This window comes from Rosa chinensis, chromosome 5 (assembly GCF_002994745.2).
Source record: "Rosa chinensis cultivar Old Blush chromosome 5, RchiOBHm-V2, whole genome shotgun sequence".
In the NCBI taxonomy this organism is placed as follows: Eukaryota; Viridiplantae; Streptophyta; class Magnoliopsida; order Rosales; family Rosaceae; genus Rosa; species Rosa chinensis.
In genome coordinates this window covers 14,198,222-14,221,297 of record NC_037092.1, presented here as the reverse complement: position 1 = coordinate 14,221,297, position 23,076 = coordinate 14,198,222, and the positions used below count along the sequence as shown (strand labels likewise).

At 36.8% G+C, this 23,076-nt stretch overlaps 2 protein-coding genes across 4 annotated transcripts; both read right to left on the bottom strand.

The window, feature by feature from the left end:
• Positions 1 to 1,443: 1,443 nt before the first annotated feature.
• On the bottom strand, positions 1,444 to 15,940 carry LOC112165538 (cyclic nucleotide-gated ion channel 1). Of its 3 annotated transcripts, none has more exons than XM_024302086.2 (10): positions 15,387 to 15,940; positions 15,123 to 15,236; positions 14,442 to 14,988; positions 12,785 to 12,982; positions 12,331 to 12,611; positions 5,452 to 5,563; positions 3,481 to 3,768; positions 2,947 to 3,372; positions 2,416 to 2,604; positions 1,444 to 2,224 (listed from the first exon to the last, which is right to left on the bottom strand). In XM_024302086.2, the coding sequence occupies exons 2-10, from the start codon at positions 15,161 to 15,163 to the stop codon at positions 1,565 to 1,567; spliced, it is 2,742 nt and encodes a 913-aa protein (XP_024157854.1). In that variant the 5' UTR covers positions 15,164 to 15,236; positions 15,387 to 15,940; the 3' UTR covers positions 1,444 to 1,564. The 3 variants fall into 3 exon arrangements, with proteins under 3 accessions (XP_024157854.1, XP_024157855.1, XP_024157853.1); XM_024302087.2 differs by having other exon boundaries at positions 15,433 to 15,940; XM_024302085.2 differs by lacking the exon at positions 15,123 to 15,236 and having other exon boundaries at positions 15,433 to 15,940.
• A 172-nt stretch (positions 15,941 to 16,112) lies between these two features.
• Positions 16,113 to 22,887, bottom strand: LOC112165539 (zinc finger protein ZPR1). Its single transcript, XM_024302089.2, has 16 exons — positions 22,553 to 22,887; positions 22,410 to 22,454; positions 22,289 to 22,329; positions 22,119 to 22,200; positions 21,851 to 21,895; positions 21,075 to 21,131; positions 20,567 to 20,626; positions 20,350 to 20,477; positions 19,704 to 19,965; positions 19,531 to 19,597; positions 19,301 to 19,371; positions 19,139 to 19,228; positions 17,457 to 17,565; positions 17,029 to 17,120; positions 16,732 to 16,837; positions 16,113 to 16,415 (listed from the first exon to the last, which is right to left on the bottom strand). Exons 1-16 carry the CDS (start codon positions 22,694 to 22,696, stop codon positions 16,291 to 16,293), a joined length of 1,524 nt encoding a protein of 507 aa, XP_024157857.1. The 5' UTR covers positions 22,697 to 22,887; the 3' UTR covers positions 16,113 to 16,290.
• Between the last annotated feature and the right edge of the window lie 189 nt (positions 22,888 to 23,076).

Below are 23,076 nucleotides of genomic sequence, written 5' to 3'. Positions count from 1 at the left end.
GTTCATGCGGAAGGTTGGTTACAGACAGAGCAAGACCATACCTTGTTCCTCAAGCATCAACAAGGGAAGGTAACAACTCTAATTATTTATGTGGATGATATGGTAATCACTGGCAATGATATTGTTGAGATGGATAGACTGCAGAGACAGCTAGCCTCTAAGTTTGAGATGAAGGACCTGGGTGAACTTAAGTACTTCTTAGGATTGAGGTAGCCAAGGGGAAAGAAGAAATATATCTGTGCCAGAGGAAATACGTTCTTGACTTGTTGACAGAGACAGGTTTGTTGGATTGTAGACCTATTGATACTCCTATTGAGCAAAACCATTGTTTAGCTGAGTATCCAGATCAGGTACCTACTAATCGAGCTCGCTATCAGAGGTTGGTTGGCGCTTGATTTATTTGGCTCATACTAGACTAGATGTTGCATATGCAGTGAGTGTGGTAGTCAGTTCATGCATAACCCGAGTGAGAGTCATATGGATGCTGTTATGTGAATTTTGAAGTACTTGAAGCCAGCTCCAGGAAGGGGAGTACTGTTTTCTAAACACAACAACATTCTTGAGGTTTGTGGCTTCACAGATGCAGATTAGGCTGGAAATATTACAGACAGGAGGTTGACATCAGGTTACTTTACCTTTGTGAGAGGTAATTTGGTTACATGGAAGAGTAAAAAACAGAAAGTTGTGGCACGTTTTAGTGTTGAGGCCGAGTATAGAGGTATGGCTCATGGAGTGTGTGAATTGCTGTGGCTGAGAAATCTGTTACGTGATCTGGGTTTCAAACTCAAAAGTACCATGCAGTTGTATTGTGACAACAAGGCAACTATTGACATATCACAGAATCCAGTACAGCATGATCGTACTAAGCATGTGGAGGTTGATCGACACTTTATAAAGGAAAAGCTAGATGCCAAAATTATTAGCTTTCCTTTTGTTCCAACTGAAGAGCAACTTGCAGATATACTTACCAAAGGAGTTTCCAGGAAGGCATTCTATGATTCACTAAGCAAGTTGGGCATGGTTGATGTATATGCACCAACTTGAAGGGGAGTGTTAGCGTGAGTCATGGCATAATATCAAGAATGTAATATATTGTAATTGTATCGTAGTTAGTACTTACCTTTTCTATGTGTGGTAGAGAATTAATAGAGACGTAAGTCAATTGTATTCCTGTAATCCACTTTATATACCTCCACTGTGAATCAAATATCAGAAAATTCATTCTCTCAACCTTGTTTTATTTGAGTCAGTACTCTCTCCGGAAGTAATTCCACGCACTCTCTCAAAGCCCGTCGAATAAATCACAAAAGGAACTAGTTGAGAAAGGTATTTGCTACACTGTAACTCGGTTTCTCAGTAATACTCTGTTTCCGAGCTCCCTGTTTCTCTGGGCTAGCTTTGTGATCTGTCTTAAATTCAATTTAATAGGAGCATTTGTTAATCAAAACGATGTTCAATTCACAAAAACATATCACTTCAAGTGTACAAATAGTATGATTGAGTCTTAGAAATGATCATAGAAATTTAGAAACATACTATGTAGATCTCTCTCTACCAAAACCCTTCAAGGCGTTGGAGGAGGAGAAGATGCGCTTGTATATCCCAATTTGGCTAAAAATGTAGCCATCTCATCTAATCTCCGTCTTTGAGTAGACATATCATTGCGAATCATAATCAGCTGCTCAAGAAGCATGTCATGACCCTGATGAAGCTGGATAGCCTGCTCATTATTAGGGGACGTGGATGCGGATGCACCTGTATCAGCCACCCTACTTCTTCCATAGCCGACGAAGTTCTGAGAATTCATACTATGGTTGAAATTCCATTGTGATCCGCATTTGGAGACTGCACTTCTCAAGTCCTCTGCCTTGAGAATCAAGGCTTCCACTTTTGTTTGACATTTGACATCTCTAGTTGAGATGACGGGATTGGCAGATGAAGAAATGTTGTTGGGTGATGCCCATCTCAGAAGTTGTTCTCCATAATAACTCTCTATCTCAATAACATTTTCATCACATGTCTCAGTGATCTCTGAGGAACTTGTTGCTATGGCCTTGCTGCTAGTCGTGTCAGTGAAGATAATTCTGCCTCGCAGAATAAGGATCATGATACCGAGTGGTTCTCCCGCTCTAACAACATAGCTATTCTTCTTGTAGACCACTGGCTCGAGATGGTTGCAGATTATTTCCAACACGTATTCATGCATTTTTTGAAGCATGGGTACCTAACACAGAGCTTACAATTAGGATGTGAAATAACATTTTGCCAACCAAAATTGAAATCAATGAACTTTTGGGAGTAATTTAATTAAAATATCAGCACGGACGACTATCTCAAACATATATGTTCATTAAAGTTTTAGACCATGCATTTGTTCTTCTCCAACAGTAGAATTATAGAGGTTGAAGAACATACTTTCTTTAGGGCATTCATGCCGAGATGGCGCTTTATGGATGATTTGATATTATTTGGAAGAATGCCGAATAGAAAATCCACATCAACATCAGCATCCGTGTTTTCTTCCACTAGCCGGTTGTTTTTGTCTAGGAAATTAATGATGTTTGCCTTCAGATCCTCAGGGAACCCATTTCTCAACAGCCAGTCCTGTAAATATAATTGCTTAAAATATGTATATTGGCAAACAGAATAACATGAGATCATTAGGGAGTAAAATTATATAGATATGGAATAATCAAACTGCCGCAACACTTAAAAGACTTGAGGATTCTTTCTTACTGCAAATTCTAACAATGGTTTTTTTTTTTGGAAACAAACAATGGTTTGCTTTAACTGTTGACGTCGACAAGTTAAAAATAAAACCACGTGTGGTGAGACCCAAATCCTAATGTATGGCAAAATAAATGGGCCGGCAGTCGGCCTCATTACTGAGATGGGCTGAATGCACGTAACAAATGGATTGAGAAATATCCATGTATAAGGTTTTACCTCGATCCGTTGATCGGTGCTGCTATCGTGGGCCAACGCCTCCAACAGCTCTGAATTGTTTAACTTCTCGAGAATTTCGATCAAGTCATCAGCAGTGAACTCAAAAGCTTCTGTTTTCGTTTGACATTTGACATCTACTGTTGAAATAGGAAGAGGATCGCGATCAGAGCGCGAGCGCTTATAGTTCAATATTGCCCAACGCAGAACTTCTTCTCCACAACAATCGTAACGACGCATAATTTGGGTGCTCATTGTTTCAGCATCCTTGCATTCAATTACGCCATCTATAATCAAGTACATACTATCAACTCCTCCTCCTGCTCGAATAATGTAGTCGTCTCTCTTTTTCTTGGTCGTATAATATAGAAGGGGCTCACTGATAAACACTTCCAAGTCTTGTTCATCCAATTTTCGAAGAATGGGTATCTGTATATACATATAGTTATTACGTGCATCAATTAGTCAATAAGATCAAGATTTATTATATATATAGACACTATATTTGTAGAGGTTGCTGCAGGTTGAGGAACTTACTTTCTTCAATGCTTTTACGCAAACAAAACCAAGTGGATTTGATTTGAGATCAAATCCGTAAGTACAATAGAACATGAAAGAAGCATCCACATCTTCATCAATGTGATTTACTAGATAATCTTCTTCAATATTTGTCATGACAGCAAACCACATATCACCAGGAGGAATATCATGACTTGACATCCACTTTTCTATATCTCTATACTTCGTATCAATTCTCGTTCGTCTTAATTCTCTAATCTTCTCAGACTTTTCTATCTTCTCGATCCTCCACTTTTCTATATATGCCTGTTTCAACCAAAAAGATGACGATTATAAATAAATGATGGAATCTATTTTCAAACAAAAATGTTTTACAGAAATTGAAATATTATTTCCTATATCCACTACCTTATTGAACTAAATCAATTGGTATAGATCGACCAATAAATTAAGGAATTCATCACCAGCTAGTATAATTCAAAGAAAAGACATAATCAAGTTTAAGCATTGCCTTAATGTTGAATAAAAGCTAAACTTTGTGAGAAATCTTTTTGCATTTTTAAGTATAAGAGCATCTTTAGCACTCTTCATATTTGCTTTTTTGCTATTGTAAAGAGTATATTTAGCTTTTTTATCCATTCTAGTAACTACACCAGACTTCTATAGTGACTCTCCATTATAGTTTTTAGCTATTTAGCTTAGAGCACCTCTAGCAATGCTAGCCATTTTTTAGTCAAATTTTTTTTTTTTGTGTGTAATGTTTATAAAATAATGAAAATTTAGAAACGATCGTAAGAAGCTGACTGAGAATATAATTTTGATGAATCATGCTATTTGGATTTCAAGGAGTTCCATAACACTCCTACCAACTAATTTAAATGGCAAAACCCCATAAACTTTTTTCTTGTGCAAATAACTTTGAGCTATCAAATCTCATGGCATTGTTTTTGTTTCTCTGAAAACAGTGTTCATAATACTGGAAACTTGCAAAAAAAATTCCGGCTTTGCCCTAAATATAGTCATTGGTGAATTGATGAACTGTCTCAAAGTAGGTGAGAGCAAGGATAAATTCATTCTGCAGCACAAACTAAACAGGTCTATGCGATTAATTGGTGCAGTGGAAGGAAGCCTATGATCCAAACGATCCTGCCAACTATGGAGTCATTTAAGATCAATTGGAGCCCTCATTTGATCTTCTAGAAGACGCTAGATTTGTAAAAGAAAAAGAAAAATCATTCAAGGAGTTGATAATCATGATGTTGAAGAATAGAAGAAAAATGACATACTGTTAGAGAAGCTAAATGCTATTGACAAGAAACTTGAAGAGAAGCTAGCAAAGTTAGATCATACTTTTGGAAATAAGGGAAAGGTTCTAGAGGAAGAGATCAGAGATCTAGCAGACGAAATAAATGATTTGATGGAGAAGAAGAGAAGCCCTCTATAGGAAAGTAAGTAGACATATTATAGGACGCTCGGATTACATAAATCATATATACCCCAGGTCCTTGAGTTCATGGATAACATGCGTGTTGACGGCGACTTTGCTTCATGGCCATGGACTCCGAGGCTATCATATTTAAAAAAAATAAAAATAAAAACTTTTATTGATTTTATTGGACGATGGACATCGTGGGAGAATTAGGGAGGTGTAAATAGCATATTGGTTATTTGTAAAAGTAAGTTGGAGGTCTATTAAGTGGGGAGGTCCAAATGCCAATTTTGGAGGTATGAATAGAAGCTCTCTTAAGTTGTTGTGTGTAATTTATAATTACAATTAAATTATATTTTAGTCATTTAAAAATACTATAATGCACAATTAGCTAGAATATAAAGAAGTCAAATTAACTTTTTGGCTACTTTGACTAGTTAAAAATAATTAGCATGGCAAAGCTGCATTAATAATACGTTCACAATATATAGCAATCTAAATATAAAAATACAAAGCAACCTTAAAGTCAATATGCGTGTATGTGTGTATTCATTACCAACCTGTACACTTCCAATGAGAAATAAAAATAGTAGCAAGCCGACAACACAAATAAGAATTGCAAAGCAATTTTCCCATATGTAGCTGCTTGTTTCCAGATTTGTGCCAAAATTACTGTAAAATTTGATAATCATCCAATTAAACTGTGCAATACTTTGGATTAGTATAGACAGTATATATAGACTACAAATTTAGTAAAAAAAAAAAAAAAACATAAACTACAAATATTGCTTTTTGTATTCAATATATTCAATAGCATTAAACTCAGTTAGTTAAGACTTAGAGCATCTCTAACGACTTTTCTAAAAAAAAATCATATTATATGGACTTGAAAGTTAGAATCCCTATAATTTTTCGTGTTTCTCTATTACATTCTCTATAATTTAGTATCCATGATTTAATAATTTTAAAATTTTAAAAATGTAATCAAATAATTAATTATTAAGTTAAATATAATTTAAAGAGAGAATGAGAGTTAAAACTTCTAAAAATGATTTCCAGAAATTTGAGAATTTACTAAATATAGGAATTTTTTGTTTATATCTTTTCACTTTTTTTTTTTTTTGAAATTGATCTTTTCACTTTTTTGTAAGATAGAGATTTGTATATGAAGCTGTTGGAGCAACAAAAAAGATCCATATTTTCCCCTTAAACAGAGAAGAAACAACATATAGGGAACCTGTTAGAGATGTTCTTAACAACCTCTCTAAAAAAATTTCAGTTATAAAGAGTCAAAACTTAAAATCTTCGTAGTTTTTCTATCGTGATTCCAACAACTTCCCAATTAGATTCTCTATAATTTATTATTCATAATTAAATATGGATTATCTTTGAATTTTGAAAATGTAACCAAATAACTCATGAAGCAAATGCCTATAATTTGAAAAGAGCGATGATAGAAAAGCGTTAAGCATTAAATTAGATTTAATAAGCTATTGGAGCAAACAAATGCTCATTTTTTTCTTAAAATATAAAAAAAAGTAAATGATAAGGAAGTTATTAGAGATGCTCTTTAGATAGAAAAATTAATGATTAAGAAGATGAGGGACATACAAGGTAATGTTCTTTCACGACCCACAAATTTGAATATTCTACAATGACATAAACATGTGGTGGGTTGAAATCACCCGTTTGGGGTCTTATTGTTTAAGTATGTCATATCATATTCTACTTTTTTTTTTTTGAGTAAAAGAGTCAACCCTTTATTGAAATGGTGAAAGATTACATAGTAATAGCGTCAGCTGCAAGAGCAGCTGCTAAAAAGCTAGGTGCTGAAACATAAAATGCCTCCCTGTAGAGAGATTTGGCATGATCTGCAAGAAGATGAGCCACTTGATTTGCCTCCCTCCTTGTATGGATAATTTGCACATTTGGAATCGACCTCAATACCTCACTAATATCATCGTATAGCCTACCCAGTAGTGAAGTATTCGAACTGGAATTAATAGCAGCTTGTTGTTTCACTAACAACGAATCGGTCTCAATCATAGCCGGCATCATGTTATGGTCCAGAACAAACCTCACAGCTGCTTGGCATGCTAAAATCTCTGCATGCTCAGCCGACAACAGATTTCGAAGAGGCATAGCCCCCCCCACCAACATGGAGCCGTTAGAATCTCGGATAACAAAACCTAAGCCTCCCTGCCTTGTAGTGGAGAGGAAGGCCCCATCAATATTAACCTTGAGTATCCCATCAGAGGGGCGTTGCCACCGTATCACGCTGGCATTCCGAATTATGTTCCCCGCCTTACCGTTGTGAACACGAAATTCGGCTAACCTTGTGCTAGCTCCTAACGCTACATCAGAAGCCTGAGAGAATTTCTGTTCCCACACACGCTTATTGCGTTCCTTCCAAACACACCACTGCAAATACATAAAATCCTCAAAAACCTGTTTGGAAAGATGACTAGCACATAAGTTGAACCACTCCAAAACATCCATCCCATCAGTTTGTATATCCAAACAACTACGTACCCTTCTATTAGTTTGTAGCACCTGTCTTGTAAATGAGCAGTTTCGACACAAATGAAGTGTAGTTTCCGGCTCAATCCCACATAAGATACAAACCTGGGATTCAAGAATCACCTGTTTAGATGCAAGACGCTCCAAAGAAGGTAAAACATCATTACACACCCTCCAAGCATGTAGCTTAGCCGAAGTAGGTATGAACCCCTTCCAGATTTTTTCCAGAAATCATTAGTGACACTTAGAGTACTAGGTACCCTAGATGGGGAATGCACAAAAGAGTGTCTGTATGCAGTCTTAACAGAGAAACCCCCATTACTCTCCATTCTCCACACACATCTATCTTCAACCACCCTAGAGCTTAAGGGGATACATAAAATCGCCTCAGCCTCTTCAACAGAGAATAGCTCCCTAACCAACCCGTCATTCCAAGAAGAATTATCAATAATTAAAGCACTGACCTTAAGAGACGTATTAACAATAGGAGCAAGAGCGATCGGTGTAAGTTGAGGTAGTCTTGGAACCCAAGGATCCTGCCACACCCGTACCTGCTCCCCATTCCCTATCTGCCAAATAGAGCCTTGTAAAATTAACTCTCTTGTAGCCAAAATACTCCTCCAGGAATACGATGGAGAAGCATGTGGCTCTGTTGTCCAAAAAGACCCTGAAGGGTAATATTTGGCCTGGTATATTTTAGCAATCAATGAAGTGGGATTAGAGATAATACGCCAAGCCTGCTTGGCTAGCATTGCAGAATTAAACTCTGAAAGGCTACGAAATCCCAATCCACCCTCCTCTTTCGGATTACAAAGAGCATCCCAGGACTTCCAATGAATTTTCCTTTTATCTAACGTGCTTCCCCACCAAAACCTAGCGCACATTTGTTCCATATCTTCACAAAAACCCTTCGTGAGTTGGAACACACTCATAGCATAAGTCGGTAAGGCTTGAGCAACCACCCTGATCAAGATATCCTTCCCTGCACCACTCAATAATTTACCTTGCCAACTCTTAAGCTTTTTAGCAAGGTTATCCTTAATGTACTGAAAAGTTGCAGATTTCTTCCGGCCTACATAGGTTGGCAACCCTAAATATTTCTCGTGTGACTCCACTATCCCCACACCCAAGAGACTAGAAACCTCCTGCTGCATAAACTCAGAGACATTCTTACTGAAAACAACAGAACTTTTAGTAAGATTCACCAGCTGTCCCGAAGCTCTCCCATATGTTTCAATAACATCCTGAATCTGATAACAGTCCTCCAAACTTGCATTAGCATACAACATACTGTCATCTGCAAACAGAAGATGATTGACTGATGGGGCATCACAGCAAAGCTCAATACCAGGTAGCAAACCCAAACTTTGTTTCCGTTGTAGAAGGGCAGAGAAACCTTCAGCTCCAAGAAGAAACAAATATGGAGATAGAGGGTCTCCCTGTCTCAAACCCCGTGATGGTATCACATAACCTCGAGGCTTACCTTGAACCAGAAAAGAATATCTAACCGTAGTAACACAACGCATCACCATATCAATCCACCTCTGAGCAAAACCAAATCGTTCCATAACCTTTCGAAGAAAGATCCACTCCATACGATCATAAGCCTTGCTAAGGTCTAACTTAAGCGCCATAAAGCCCTCCGAACCCTCCCTCTTATTGTGCACAAAGTGAGCCATTTCATTGGCAACCAAGATGTTGTCAGTAATCAACCTCCCTGGAACAAAGGCACTCTGAAAAGGTGAGATGACCATAGGTAAAATCATTTTCAGTCTGTTAGCAATTGCTTTCGAACATAACTTGTAGATGACATTGCAAAGAGCAATAGGCCTGAGGTCGGACATTTGCTTTGGGTTAGGCACCTTAGGAATAAGACATATGTGAGTAAAGTTAATCTGCTTCAGAAAATGACCAGTGTGAAGAAAAGATTGCACTGCCTCAACAACCTCCTCTCCAATAGTCTCCCAATAGTGTTGGAAAAATAAGGGAGGCATACCATCCGGCCCGGGTGATTTGGTAGGATACATTTGAAACAAGGCAAGTTTAATCTCCTCTCCTGAATATGGTAAGCAGAGCTGCTCATTCATCTCTTGGGAAACACTTGGTTGTATGGCATCAAGAGTAGTTTCCATAGCCTCATAATCCAACTCTGAAGCTGTAAACATCTTTGTAAAATATGATGAGACCACTCTTTCCAATCCATCATCATCTTCACACCACGTACCCTCCTCATCATACAAACCCTGTATCGGATTCTTTCTTTTTCTATTCGACGCTTTTCTATGAAAGAAACCAGTATTTCGATCACCCTCCCTCAGCCACTGTACTTTAGATCTTTGCCTCCAAAAAATTTCTTCCTGAGACAATAAGCTTTGTAACCTACCCATAAGTACTTGCTTTTCAGCCTGTACACCCTCAGAGGACGGACCTTCCAGTAATTCTTCCAGACGGCCTCTAATTCCTAACATGGTTTGCTGTCTCATACGAAATGTATCCTTCTGCCATTTGTCCAACACCATTCTAGTATGAGTGATCTTCTGTGTGACCCTAAACATAGGAACCCCAGTAACATCGGTTGTTTGCCAAGTCGCCTTCACTAAATTATCACAGTCTGGATGTTGAAGCCAAAAAGCTTCAAATTTGAACCTATGAAGCCTTGGCCGTTTGGGAATGGGGACGGTGCTCGCCCTGAGTAATATAGGAATATGATCGGAATCACTTGGGGGGAGATGCACCACCTTCGCATATCCAAAAATATCAAACCAAGATGGAGTGCAAATAGCTCGATCCAATCGCAACTTTGTTTCAGAGTTCCACCATGTAGTCTTCGGACCGTGAAACCCCAAATCCAGGAGATCCCCGTAGCCCAAAGCCTCCCTGAATCCCCTCATTTGGCGTTCCGATCGTATAGGGCCATCAATCTTCTCTCCACAGTTTAAGATTTCGTTGAAGTCACCTACCACCACCCATGGAAGCAAATCTAAATCAGCCAAGTCTCGCAACAATTGCCAAGACTTGTCCCTCTCCGTCGTTCTAGCGTAGCCATAAAAACCAGTGATTCTCCAAGATGGAGTACCAGGTTCACCCTCGACCACAGCATCCATATGATGCACAGAAGTCGTCCCCATCTGAAGTTTCACATCATCTGTCCAGAAAATCCCTAATCCTCCTGACTGGCCTTCACTCAACACAACTGCTGAATGCGCAAAACCTAGAGCCCGATGGAGCGTTTGGAAGTCTCCCTCTCTACTGATCTTTGTTTCACATAAAAAAATAATTTGAGGCCGATTCTGAGAGATCAAATCCTTCAGAGCCCTAGTTGTAGCGTCATTACAGATGCCTCTGCAATTCCAGCTCAAGATATCCAGATCCATGGATCAACGTAGCTTGCTTTCTAACCCTAGAAAGTAACCCTAGCACGAGAACGGCTAGGTCAGCGAAGGGAGTTTTTATTCTTTTAAAAAAAAAAGTAAGAAAACAAAACTTATATCATATTCTACTTGGTTAAGGGTCAAACAATTATGACTTTATGTATTAATCACATATTCACAAAGAGTGATTCTAGATTCACATATTTGTGTCCTTTGCTCTGATGCATTGGAGTCTACTTTGCATATTTGTTGAGACTGCTCATTTACTAAGCAACTTCTCCAAACTAATGCTGTGCTTAGCCAGGTCTGCTACAATCCTCATGCTACACAGCTCGATTTGTTAAATTGGATAAGCTTTTGTGTTCATGAACTATCTCTCAAGGATTTGGGCGATCTGCTCTATTTGCTTTGGGGTATTTGGAAGGAAAGAAACTGCAGGACTTGGGAGAATAAGAGTGTTACTGCTTCTGAGGTTTTGTTTATGTCTATGGCTAGATTGCATGACTTTAGATTTCATAATTTGAAATCTATTATTACTTCTTCTAGAAGGATAGTACGTTGGTCTACTCCTCCTTTGGGATGGTGTAAGATTAATGTGGATGGGGCTTTTAATCATTCTACAAAGTGTGAAGGCTATGGTTTTATGGTAAGGGACAATTTGGGATCTTTTCTCGCTGGTGGAGGGTAAGCCTTTACGGGGATTGTTAGGCCCTGAGCGTGCCGAGCTGTTGGGGTGCAAGATGGCAATCAAGTTTGCTGTGGAAAATGGTTTGGTTCCAGCTTTTTTGGAAACTGATGCTAAATTGGTGCAAGGGCAGTTAGCGCATCCGGAATGCATCAACACTTCTCTGTTGGGTCGAATCTATGAAGACCTAAGTGAGACTATGGAGGGCCACTCCAACTTGAAGATAGTGCATATTCATTGAAGTGCAAATAAGGTAGCTCACCTTATGGCTGCTTATGCTAGTACTGCAGCTCAAGAGTTTTTTTATTTTTCTTCTCCTTCATTTTTGCTTGCTGCAATTGCAGCTGAAGCTACTGGTTTGTAATTACTCCTTATTTCAATAAAATTCTGACCTCTTTTCCCTCAAAAAAAAAATTATGACTTTATGTATTAATCACAGTTTTTTTTTTGGGAATTGAGTAATGTTAGATTTATTGTCATATAAAAGTACAAAGCAATTTTAATTAAATACTGTGGTAACTAATATAGCATAAAAATCACCTAATTAGTAATTTTAATTAAATACTGTGGCAATGTCACATTGTTTGACTGCCACATGAGGTCAATTCTAGATGGTACATGAAAATATGATATACTTAACATTGTTCTTGTGAATTACCAAAAACAACTCCAAATGTTAAATCATACTAATTATGAGCACGTAGGATGCGTAAAAGATATATCTAGAAGTAGTGCCAATGAACACATATATAACTAAAACTTTGGGTATATTGATAATTGGGTGAATAGACATTAATAGAACTTTCATTTGTACGAAATTTATTGATCGTTAATGAACAGCTGTCACACAGTTATATGCGTACCTTAAATTTTTGAGGCCCCACCAGAAAGAGTAAAAGAATTTTGTGAAAAAATTTGTAGATTCTGTAATACCAGATTTAAGAATATCATGAAACATTCCAAAATCAAAGGGCGTTGCATTTGGAGATTCTATAGGGCATAATTTGTTTAGGAATGTGCTATTCAATGAAGTACTATGACCGCAATCATAGATAGGCATGCATCCTGCAATCGTTTGACATGCTTGGTCCCAACAGGATGTTTCTCGTTGAATAGAAAAGAAATACCAAAAGGCTGCAAAGACCTAAAATGGCATGAAAAGATAATTAACAACTCGTATTATTTACAAATATAAAGCTTTTAGAAAGTTATCGTCATTTTTGAATTAAGAAGTTCAATTAGTGACGCTCAAGTAGTATAGTACAAAATAAAGAAAGATAAGTGAATTCTTATGAAATTTGAGTATTTAAGACTTACACAGCCAGCAATGATGTACATGAGAAAGTAGAATGAACCTTTGACCAATTTTCCAACCGTGTCACCGATCTTCTTAATGGATAAGAACATTTGGAAAATCCTCAGGAAATATTGGAAGACAAGAAAGACGTTTATAATTGTTTGTTTGAGAAAATGTTTAGAGCCTCCCAATCTGAAAGAGCCAACTACTATTGCCACCTGAAAAATAACAATTGGTTCAAAAAGGTAGTTGGTAAAATCATACGTATTGAGGGAAATTCTACAGTACCTATATGTATGTGATAAGGAAATAAAGGTAATATAAGGAAATTCTGAAAACAATTTAATTAAGATTATATTAATGCGATTGTTCAAAAAATTTGAATGTTATAGTGATGAGGGAGATAAGAAGAGTATTTGCTTTTTTTATATATACAGATTTGCTTACCTAAGGGATAATTTCAAGGGACTGTGAGGGACAATTTTCTCCTTTTGTCTTTATTTTCTTTTCATATGAGTTGACAAAGTTTATTGACAAATAAAAAAAAATAGAGGTTCAAATATCAAATTTGGAAGTCTAACTAGAACCAAATATAATTTTATTTTTTTAATGAGAATTTTCAAATTATTATTATTATTATTATTATTATTATTATTATTATTATGTTTGAAACGACAGCAACTGTAAAAATTGAAGATATAAGCAATGTCATGACCGAAATAGGTGATGTTATAGTTAAGTCATGTGATTAACAAAGTGGCTTGGTAGTTTATTTTTCTTATAAAAAAATAAATAAATAAATAAAAAACAATATATGTCAAGACTTAAATGTGGCGATATTTAAGGGTGAGCCTAACGATTCCCAAAAAAATATGGGGTGCGGCTATTGCCACTCTACCATTTTCTCTGTTCACCCTACTTGCTCATTACACCCTACATTTTAATTTCAATTATTAAATTTACTTATTTAAGCCATTTCTCTTTCCAAGAATATCCTTTAGAAAATAAATATTTTTAATGAAAATCTCTTATTTAATTTATACTCATAAAAAAATTAAAATTTATTAAAGTTTTCTAATAAAATCATAATCTGATTTACTCTCATTTTTTAAATTTTTTCTTTCATTTTCAATGTTCTTTTTTTTTTTTTTTTTTTGATAAGGAATTTCAATGTTTTATATTTCAATCTATGTAAAAGGATTAATAAATTTGCAACTATGATCAATGAAGAAGAGATTGATTTTTTTTTCGTGTTTTAAATTTTTACTTTCAATGTTCACAAAGAATATTGATGAAGTTAAAGGTAATGATTTTGTGAATTGAATAACGAATTAACGATGTGGAAGCAACAAAAAGACAAAAAAATAGTAATAAATTCAAATTTGGGTTGAGAAGATAAAGATTAATATTATTCAATTAGAAATTAAGTAGTATTTATATTTAATTAATTACTTATATATTTATTTTTTCTTACATATTTGAATTTTAGAAAATTAGTGTACTTATTAGTCATTTTACACTTGGGTAATATAGTCTTTCAATAATTCAAATATTTGTAGAGTGAACTAAAAAAATAGTAGGGTGACAATAACCGCACCCAAAAATATGGCACGGTCAACTCAAAAAATAATTTGGAACGACCATTTGGACCAAACGATCAACCAAGTTTTCTCTTACCTGTGGGATGGGAAGAATAGCTAGAAAGTTGACTACGATGCGGATAGATAACCACGGCATCTTCTTAGCTATGACCTCTCGCACAAGCTTTAGTTTTCTTGGCAAACGTGACGCTGACGCGTGGTCATCCCACTTGGGGCCCTCGTCCATGAAATCATTGATCAGAGCAATAATATGGAATATGAAAGCGATGTCTGTAAGTGATCTGAGGACAAGCGCTACATTCCTCAACGTCTTGTCCGTGTCAAGGCACTTGTTTTCCTGATCGATGATGGGAATGTAAAGGAACAAAGAATCAAATGACACTGCAACACATGATAGTATGAATACCCTTTTCCACTTTATTGCAACGAACACGAATGGACCTAGAATTCCGATCAATGCCCATGTCATAATCATTTCGAGACAATTCGAAATTAGATTGGGAGCTTCTGAACATATGTCCACAACTAGAGTTGAAACTGTTGCCCATGCTTTCCTAATTGGAGTTCGAGTGACTGGATCTTGCCTTTCAATACCATCCACAATGCCCAGTGACGATGGAACACTGATAACAAAAGGAAAAAAGAAAATGCAACCATAAAAAAATTACATATAATAATTGATCGAAAACAATTATGAATTACTTAAAACCAGCAAATCGCTCATAATTTTAATTTATTTAATACAAACAAAACAAACCTTACTACAATGTTTACTTCTGGGGTCTCTCTATTATCCATAACTTAAAACGATATATATCTCTATGACGAATCTGATGATCGAGCAAGCAATTTGCAACGTTCAAGGTTGGTTCTAAAAAACATAAGGAAAATTGCGGATGATCAGTAAATAGGTCCAACCCATCATATGAAAAGGCCCTCTACATACATATTTCTAGGCACAAATAAATATATTTATCTTTTTTCTGATTAATAGTAAAATGAACACAGCAAGATAACGTACGAGTTTGAGAGTAACTGGGAGAGCTGAGACACAGTCTTTACTACACCTGAGAATCAAAGCTTGAACAGGGTAACTGGTAGGAACCAGGCTATAACTATGGAGTTCTGCTGTTGCTCCTGGCGAAAATATATAGTAGCTCTTAGGTATCATTAGGACAATACCAGCCATGCTCAGCCGAGGCTGTCCGAATCGATACGTTGCCCAATAAGCACTCATCTTCTTTTGTTCTGGCAGATCTTCTTCTTCATTTGTTCTTTTCTTTTGGCTTCGGTCCTTGGCTTCTTAATCAAAAAAGAGAGAGTGCCTCTTGGCTTCTTAATCAAAAAAGAGAGAGAAAAAAGTCAATAGATTGATTCGTTCTCAAATCAGACGCTTTCTTTCTCAATCTTAGCACTTAAGCAGAGGGGCTCAGAAGAAACCAAAATGCAGTTATCTAAGAGTCTAAGAAAAACACAATAGTTTCTTTTACGAATAGCTTTTCCCTAATTGCTAATTTGGCCAGTGAGTTATGACAAGCCGCAAAATTACATTGCCTGCTTATCATAGATTGCTTCTTGCACCATATTGCTCATCTCCCCAAATATGGTTTTAAAATCTTTGTTTTTAGTATTGAGAATAAATCCCTCTCCAAACGCCTCACCTTCGAGCAATGTCGACGTTAATGGACACCAGAGACCCAAGTCTGAGGCAGTAAGGGGCCAAGACATACTTACGTCAATCAAAATATACTCAAAGTAGATTACTCAATTCATAAACAAAGACGAATACATTATTGCATATGCAGCATGAGACCAATCATAAGTAAATTGCTACAACGCAAGTTTTACTTGGGCCTATACTAATTCACAACAGCATCGCCTTTCCCCTGAGAAAAAAATGGGAAGAGGCAGAGTTCCAAATCGATTTACAACCCCGTCTTGTCTGTTGCCGCCATCTCCTCAGTGATATATGCAGCATCCGCGGAAGAGGTATCAATGTCATTCAGACCCAATTCCTCGTTCTGCTCCCATGACCTCTCATACTCCTCAACTGTGGGTATCATGTAAATAAATATTATTGTTGAATGATAGATAGAATTAGCAGTGTAATAGAATCCTGGCAAGGAGTGAATAACTTGTAGTCGAATGCAAGAAAATATCAGCAATGGGTATAACAAATCAAATTTACTAATGCACGCCCATAGATTCTAAAGCCCCAGTTATTTCCTGCTCCCCAACCAAAAAAGTGTTAACATCACATAACACATCTCTACCTGAGCTACATTTTCTCCCAGAGGACAAAAGGCATGAAAACGTGATTTAACTTGTGACAGCAGATGGTCCAGATGAAAGCAAGAGAGACTTACACATTAGCTGGTGGTCGTCTTTCATATCATCAGTCACGGGTGCAATGAAAGAGTTGGCCAATGCGTCATCAAGAATTAAAGTAAAAGGCTCTTCTAAACTCAGAAGCTGCATTCAATGGAGAGAGGTCATGAACAAACAAAAGAATTCATCATCTGAGGAACTAGTTGTAATTTGTAACTTGTGAGTAGTTTTCTTGTACAGGAGTGTTTCATCCTCCAATGTATCATCTATTGTGAAAATAAACTAGTCCACAATGTCATCTTTTATTCAACGTCAACTAAAAGGCTATCCACTACCTTATTTAGGCTCGCTGTAAAGTTTAACCACTTGTTTTTCTTATTTTGATCATGACTATCTCCGAAAGAAAACCCATGCACTCTCTCCAGGCCTGCAAAGAGGAACTAATTATGTATCATACAAGCTCAAGACCAAACCAAGATCAATTAAAGGGAAGTAGCACACACATTACAATCCCCATTTTACAATCCACACTCCTTTCCCTTTTTTATTGAAATTCTTATAAAAAGACAAAACTAAGTTACTAAAGACAAAAATTTAAGTTATTAAAAAAGGAAACATAATGTGTGGATTGTAAAATGGGAAGTGTGAATTTCACTCCTTGAAAAAGAAGAATCACACAACATTACTCGATATATATGAAGAAACTGAAAAGAATCACACAACGGGATGGCACAGACAACACAGATTCAAAATCAACACATACTTTCACAAATTTTCGTGATCAACCCTTCGATAGTTGTAACAAGTCCTCCGAGGGTCCCACTACCCAGCTCCAACTCAAGCTCCGGAATTTTCACACTTGCAGTATCCGACTGGTCCAACATAAAGGTTTGTCAGACGATGGTGAACTTTATACACAAAAAGAAACAATAATTAAACAGCTCTAAGTGGACAAAATCAGCCAAATTCTCATGTTCATATTAATGCGCCTACCCAATCTATAGCCACTTCACCTCAAACCATATAGAAATTAATTAAGCATGTTAACTGCAGCCGTATTATGAACAAGTTGCAACTTTGAGAGACAACCCAAGACACAAACTATTGACTACTGGATTTCTGGTTTCCAAGTGCCACCCTCTGCTTTAAAAGTATTTCGATTCTATATATAATTTGACAGTTTTAGCATCTGCAAAGCTCAAACAACATCCTCTATATGGTTGTCCATCCCCACTATAACACTTAGAATCCCAGGTATCATCCATAAGTCTTGAATTTCGTTTCTGTCCACATACACTTAGAATCCCAGGTGCGATCCGTAAGTCTTGAATTTAGTGTCCACATATTCATCACTAAAACTGACTTCCTCAAAGGTAAGAATCTCACAATAATACAGCAGTCTGAACTCTGAAGTTTCAAACTTTCTAAAGGTTATTGTAATTTTTGAACATGGCTATCATCAAGTATAAAGTAATCTACATCCAGAACTTAACCACTGGATATAGCCCCTTGATGTGGTACTTGAGAAAGCTCCAATCATGGAATGCAAAATACTGAAGGCAGAGAAAACTGTAGTAAATATGCACCTTTTACCCAGAACCTTGTTTCTCTTTATAGACTTATGACTGCAAACAGTAATAGGATGATGATGCAAAATATCACATCAAGAAAAACCACAGCACACGAACACAGAATTTTATAGAGGTTCGACAAAAACTTTGCCTACGTCCTCTGTGTGATCTCTCTTGAGAATCACTAGCACTATGGAGAATAACAACTTGATTACAAGTACTTATTGAAATCCCTATGCTAATCCCCAACCCCTTTGCTAGATCTCTCTATCACCCTTGGCTCTCCCTGCCCCTGTGAGAACACTCTGAGATCTCTCTTTGATCTCCTCTGATCTGAGGACACATTATGTGACCTCCCTGCAGCCCTATTTATAGATTATAGGTGCTGGTTACAAACATGTCACATTAGGATTCCTAAAACTATTAGAACAAGGAAAGAGAGCTAGCTTTCCTATTCCTAACTAGAATAGAACTTACTTTCCAGGTCTAAATCAATAGGAATAACTCTTCCTATTCCAAAACCCATTAGGATACTAGAAGAATTCCTGTGCGCACTAATCTTCATTTACCCATCTGGTTTGGCCTTGAATCCTAATCAACTTAGACATATCAACGAGCCAAATTCACAACAAAAACCCCATCAAATTTCATCCTGTAATAACATTTTTACTAGCCCCTGATAATTGCGAGTAAAATTCTAATGGCCCTAGGTTCTTAAGCAGCAGGTCCCAAAACTCCATTACAACAATTCATTATCACCCCAACCAGTGCATAGAAAGATGCAATGTCGGACACATCTCAGTGGTATAGGAAATTAAGTTAAATGCAATGATTATGCAATGATGATGAGATACAATAAGAACAAAGCATATACCTTTATGACATCACGACTAAGATCCTTAACATTTTTTACGCAAAGAGTAATTTTCTTCCCTTTATCAGGAATTCTTCCACCAGGCTTCAACTGCACAAGAGAGCAAAAATTACCATTGAAGCATGGGAAAGAAAAAGAGAGAACAAGCAGATCAATACAAACCTCAGAGTTGCGGTAACCACAAGCATCACAAGTGGATGCCATGACAATTACTTGTTGGAAGTATGGGATGTCTATATATTGTTAAGAAAAGTCTTGCAAGTATATAATTTAGAAACACATACATGTCCCACCACCTGAACTAATTGTTAAACTCAACCAAATGGAAAGATTAGATCATAAAATAACCAGCTTTTTTCACAATCCAAAGGGTAAAAAGACACAAAGGATACAAGTGACAAACATTCGAGTCTCACATTTTGCAGTACAAGTTCCGCATGTTGATGGGAAAGTCATCACCTGTTAACATACAATGGAAAACGTAGCATTGAAAAATTTACAAATGGGCACATAATTATAGAATTGTAGAATACTAATGAAATAACTTATTTAATAGTTGCTGTACCTCCTCTGGTGCAGAGTATCGAAACAAAGCTTCAGAAATTTCCTCAGTATTACTCTGAGCAATGGCACGATGACCAGCTGCTGCACCAATTGAACCATGTGGTACTCTTTGCTCCTGGTCAGGACCAATTGGATTCGTAGATGCTACATCATGAGCATGTCCTGTTTGTGATGAGTCAACAACATACCCTAGCACTGATTGTTGCTCTGGAGTTCGCTCATAAAACTTGATACTTAGTAATGGATCAGGGGATGGAGCAAACCTGATCACATGAAATTTATATCCTCAGTCACCGAAACAGTCAGACAATGAATGCTCCAAAATTTATGAACAAGAGGTAATTAAATGGCAACAGAACCCAAACAACTAACAATTTAACATATTGCATCCCATAAGGAATCTGAGAGATTAAAGCTCTAAACTTTCAAAGTAAGAGAAAAGAAGGGAAAATGAGCTCATGGAAATAAAACTACCCAGACAGCACTAAAAGCATTCTTTTGAAAATGGATCCAGCTTAAAACACACAACTAGGTTGCCCCTTAAAGAAACTTATTATCGTACAGCATGACCAGTTGAAAAGTTAGAAATCAGAGAAAGAAAAAAAAAACTAATAAAAAAGTTGCCCTTTAAAATTAAAGTATCTTACAGGTTCTCAATAAAGCTGTTTCCAGAAGGATCATCCAAAACGAAGGTGAAAGATGAATCTCCTGTTGCGCATGCTTTCAGCTTTAACAAAAATTGGTCTATAGCTTCAGCAGTGTGAGGATCCACTCTCTGGAATAGCCAACAAGATAGCAAGTAAATATATACTTAAAAAGATATAATCAAGCACCAAAGAATGAATGTAAGACTTGTATATGAACCTTGCGTTCTTCTTGAAGTGCCTGCAACTCATCTGCTGCTCGTAATAATATGCCTTCCACCTAAATAATCAAACATAAATCCAGGACAAATGAAGCAATTGGAAACGGGCTTTTTTTTTTTCCTTTTTTCTTTTTTTGGGGGAAGGGGCTTCTAGGAGGATAAAAGATAAGACACATAAAACTACACATTTATAAAAGTAATGTCCAAAGCACTTTAACGTGCCTACCCATCCCAAAAGCTATATATCATCACCCAACCAGACCTAGCCAACAACTGACTGTGCTTGCCAATTTCATCAGTTCACATTTCAACGATTGACACCCCTTCTAGAAGTATCTTTTAAAGCACAAAACAATATGAGTATCATCTGCAATGGTATCACTACAGACTGGTAAATAATAGGATATCCCTACCAAATACAGAGCTCAAAATGTCCATCAGATGGAACTTGTCCAGTAAAGCAGCAAATTATAACCTACTACAGAAAATCGGCAAGTAAAAGAATACCGTTGACAAAGATCCACGCTGAGACTCTGGAGGAATCTCAAAATCTAATTCAGGAATCTGCATTATTAAGAAAAACAGAAGAAAATGTAAAACTTAATACCCTATGGTTACGTTGTTGAAGCAATTAAAATAGACAAGACCAGCAAAAAAAAAAACAAAAAAAAGAATAATTAATTTGAGTAAGAAGCAGGACTTTGTAATTATGTATCAACATTTGTATCCTATGTCTTCTCTTCTTGAGTTCTTGGTATCTCGCCAGGAAAGACAGTAAAATATTGGAAGTCATAATAAAACTCAATGGACATATATCATAGAAGAAAGTAAAAGTAGCATGGAAACTCTGCCCTCCATGAAACAAACAATTCCAATATTCCATTTTTTTATTTTCAGCACTTGATCAGCATAAGTACCAAAGATCTGGCAGTACTTGCATGTCACCCAGGCCTTTATCTCACAAAAGAAAATAAGGATGCCTGGCTGCTGGGAATATACAGACATGTCCTCTAAGTATGAAATATGCCAGCAGAAAATAAAATGTGAACTGTTCCAAAAGTTTTGTACTAAATAAAAATTACTAAACTAGTACCCTGCTACCAATTGAAATGGCTCCCAAGCTACATTCAGACATGAATAAACAGAAAACCAGTTCCTTTTCATTTTCCTAATGTCAATTTAACATTGAATGTGAGAAGACTGTCACTTGGCCAAAACTCAAGATGGAAGAGAAATTATGTGTAATGCATTGCAATCAAGAATTCAAGATCCATTCCAAGTACCTTGATAGTAGCAAACTCAGATTTCACCACTTGTCTATTAAGCATCTGCATAAAAACAAAAGCTCATCAAGGGGACTCCTCAACAACTTTGGGTAAACAACATACATAAGAAACTACATTATGCATCATGTTGTGCAGATATCATTAAACTCCAACTAAAGTTGAAAAGAAATCACTGAAGGCTTCCGTACCTACATTTCAGTTCCAAATAATTTTTATTTTGCGACATAAGAGTATAATGTCAGTTCATAACTCTAAAGGGTAGTACCTTGGGATCCCCGGAAGGCACCTCCAAGCGGTAGGTACAACCCTTGGGTTGAAGCTCACCAGCAAACTGAACCTCATTATTCCTATATCAATAAAACACAACTAAAACCTCCACTCCACAAAACCAAACCAATCAAACAAATTAACGAATTTGTAAGCATATAGTATCACCTCTCATTGCAATGCGGACACTCGAAAGCGGAGAGCAAAATCTGTTCACAAACAACACTATTAAGTATTAACCACAACAATAAGAAGCTGAAGAACACTGATAATCAAACAAAGGAATCACCTTTCTGAAGTTTGGAATCACAGTGAACAAAAAGTTGGTTGTGCCCTGCAAAATAAAACATCAAAAATCAAAACTTTAATAAATAAAATCAGAGAAAAAGAAAAAAAAGGACTGATTGAGAGAGAAAGAGAGAGAGGGAGTACGTTTTCGCCGCAACGCATACAGAGGCTTTCGACTTTGTAAAGAGGGGCGTCGGAGGAGTCGTCGGCGGAGACGGCTTCGACCACCGACCGGACGTCGACGATTTGGTCTTTGTTGGTATTGCTACGGCTGCCGGGTGCTTCCATACTGTTGGTTTGTTTCTGTAAGCGAGTGTGTTTTGAGTTTGCGGCACTTGTTTCAAGCGTTTGTGACCTACGCAATGTTGTTAATCGATTGAGAAGGGACGACAAGTTTCTCCTAACGAACCTACCAGAAAGCGGTCCAATACTTCAATTCCCCAAATACACAAAACCCGGCTTCAACCCTCGCAAGTGTTTTTTTTGGTTAATGATATGTTAAATGACCTTTTTGTGTTTCTAGCGTGTTCTCTTTAATTTTTATTTTTTTTTTGAGTGTCTAGTGTGTTGTCTTTTATTTAGACTTACTAGTCCCTTCTTCGGACTTCCTTTTGAATTATGGGTATCCTTAGGAATGATGCTCAAAATCATAAGAACAATACTTTAAT

Bases quoted from the DNA above. Each gene is read 5' to 3' on its own strand.
- LOC112165538 (XM_024302085.2), bottom strand. From the start codon at position 15,602: ATGAGTGCTTATTGGGCAACGTATCGATTCGGACAGCCTCGGCTGAGC. The intron at 12,612-12,784 runs GTAAGTCTTAAA...ATGCCATTTTAG, and splicing joins TGTACATCATTGCTGGCTGT to GTCTTTGCAGCCTTTTGGTA. The intron at 2,225-2,415 runs GTATGTTCTTCA...GCTCTGTGTTAG, and splicing joins GCATGAATGCCCTAAAGAAA to GTACCCATGCTTCAAAAAAT.
- LOC112165539 (XM_024302089.2), bottom strand. From the start codon at position 22,696: ATGGAAGCACCCGGCAGCCGTAGCAATACCAACAAAGACCAAATCGTC. The intron at 22,455-22,552 runs GTACTCCCTCTC...TTTATTTTGCAG, and splicing joins GTATGCGTTGCGGCGAAAAC to GGCACAACCAACTTTTTGTT. The intron at 16,838-17,028 runs GTAGTGGATAGC...CATTGAATGCAG, and splicing joins TTACAGCGAGCCTAAATAAG to CTTCTGAGTTTAGAAGAGCC.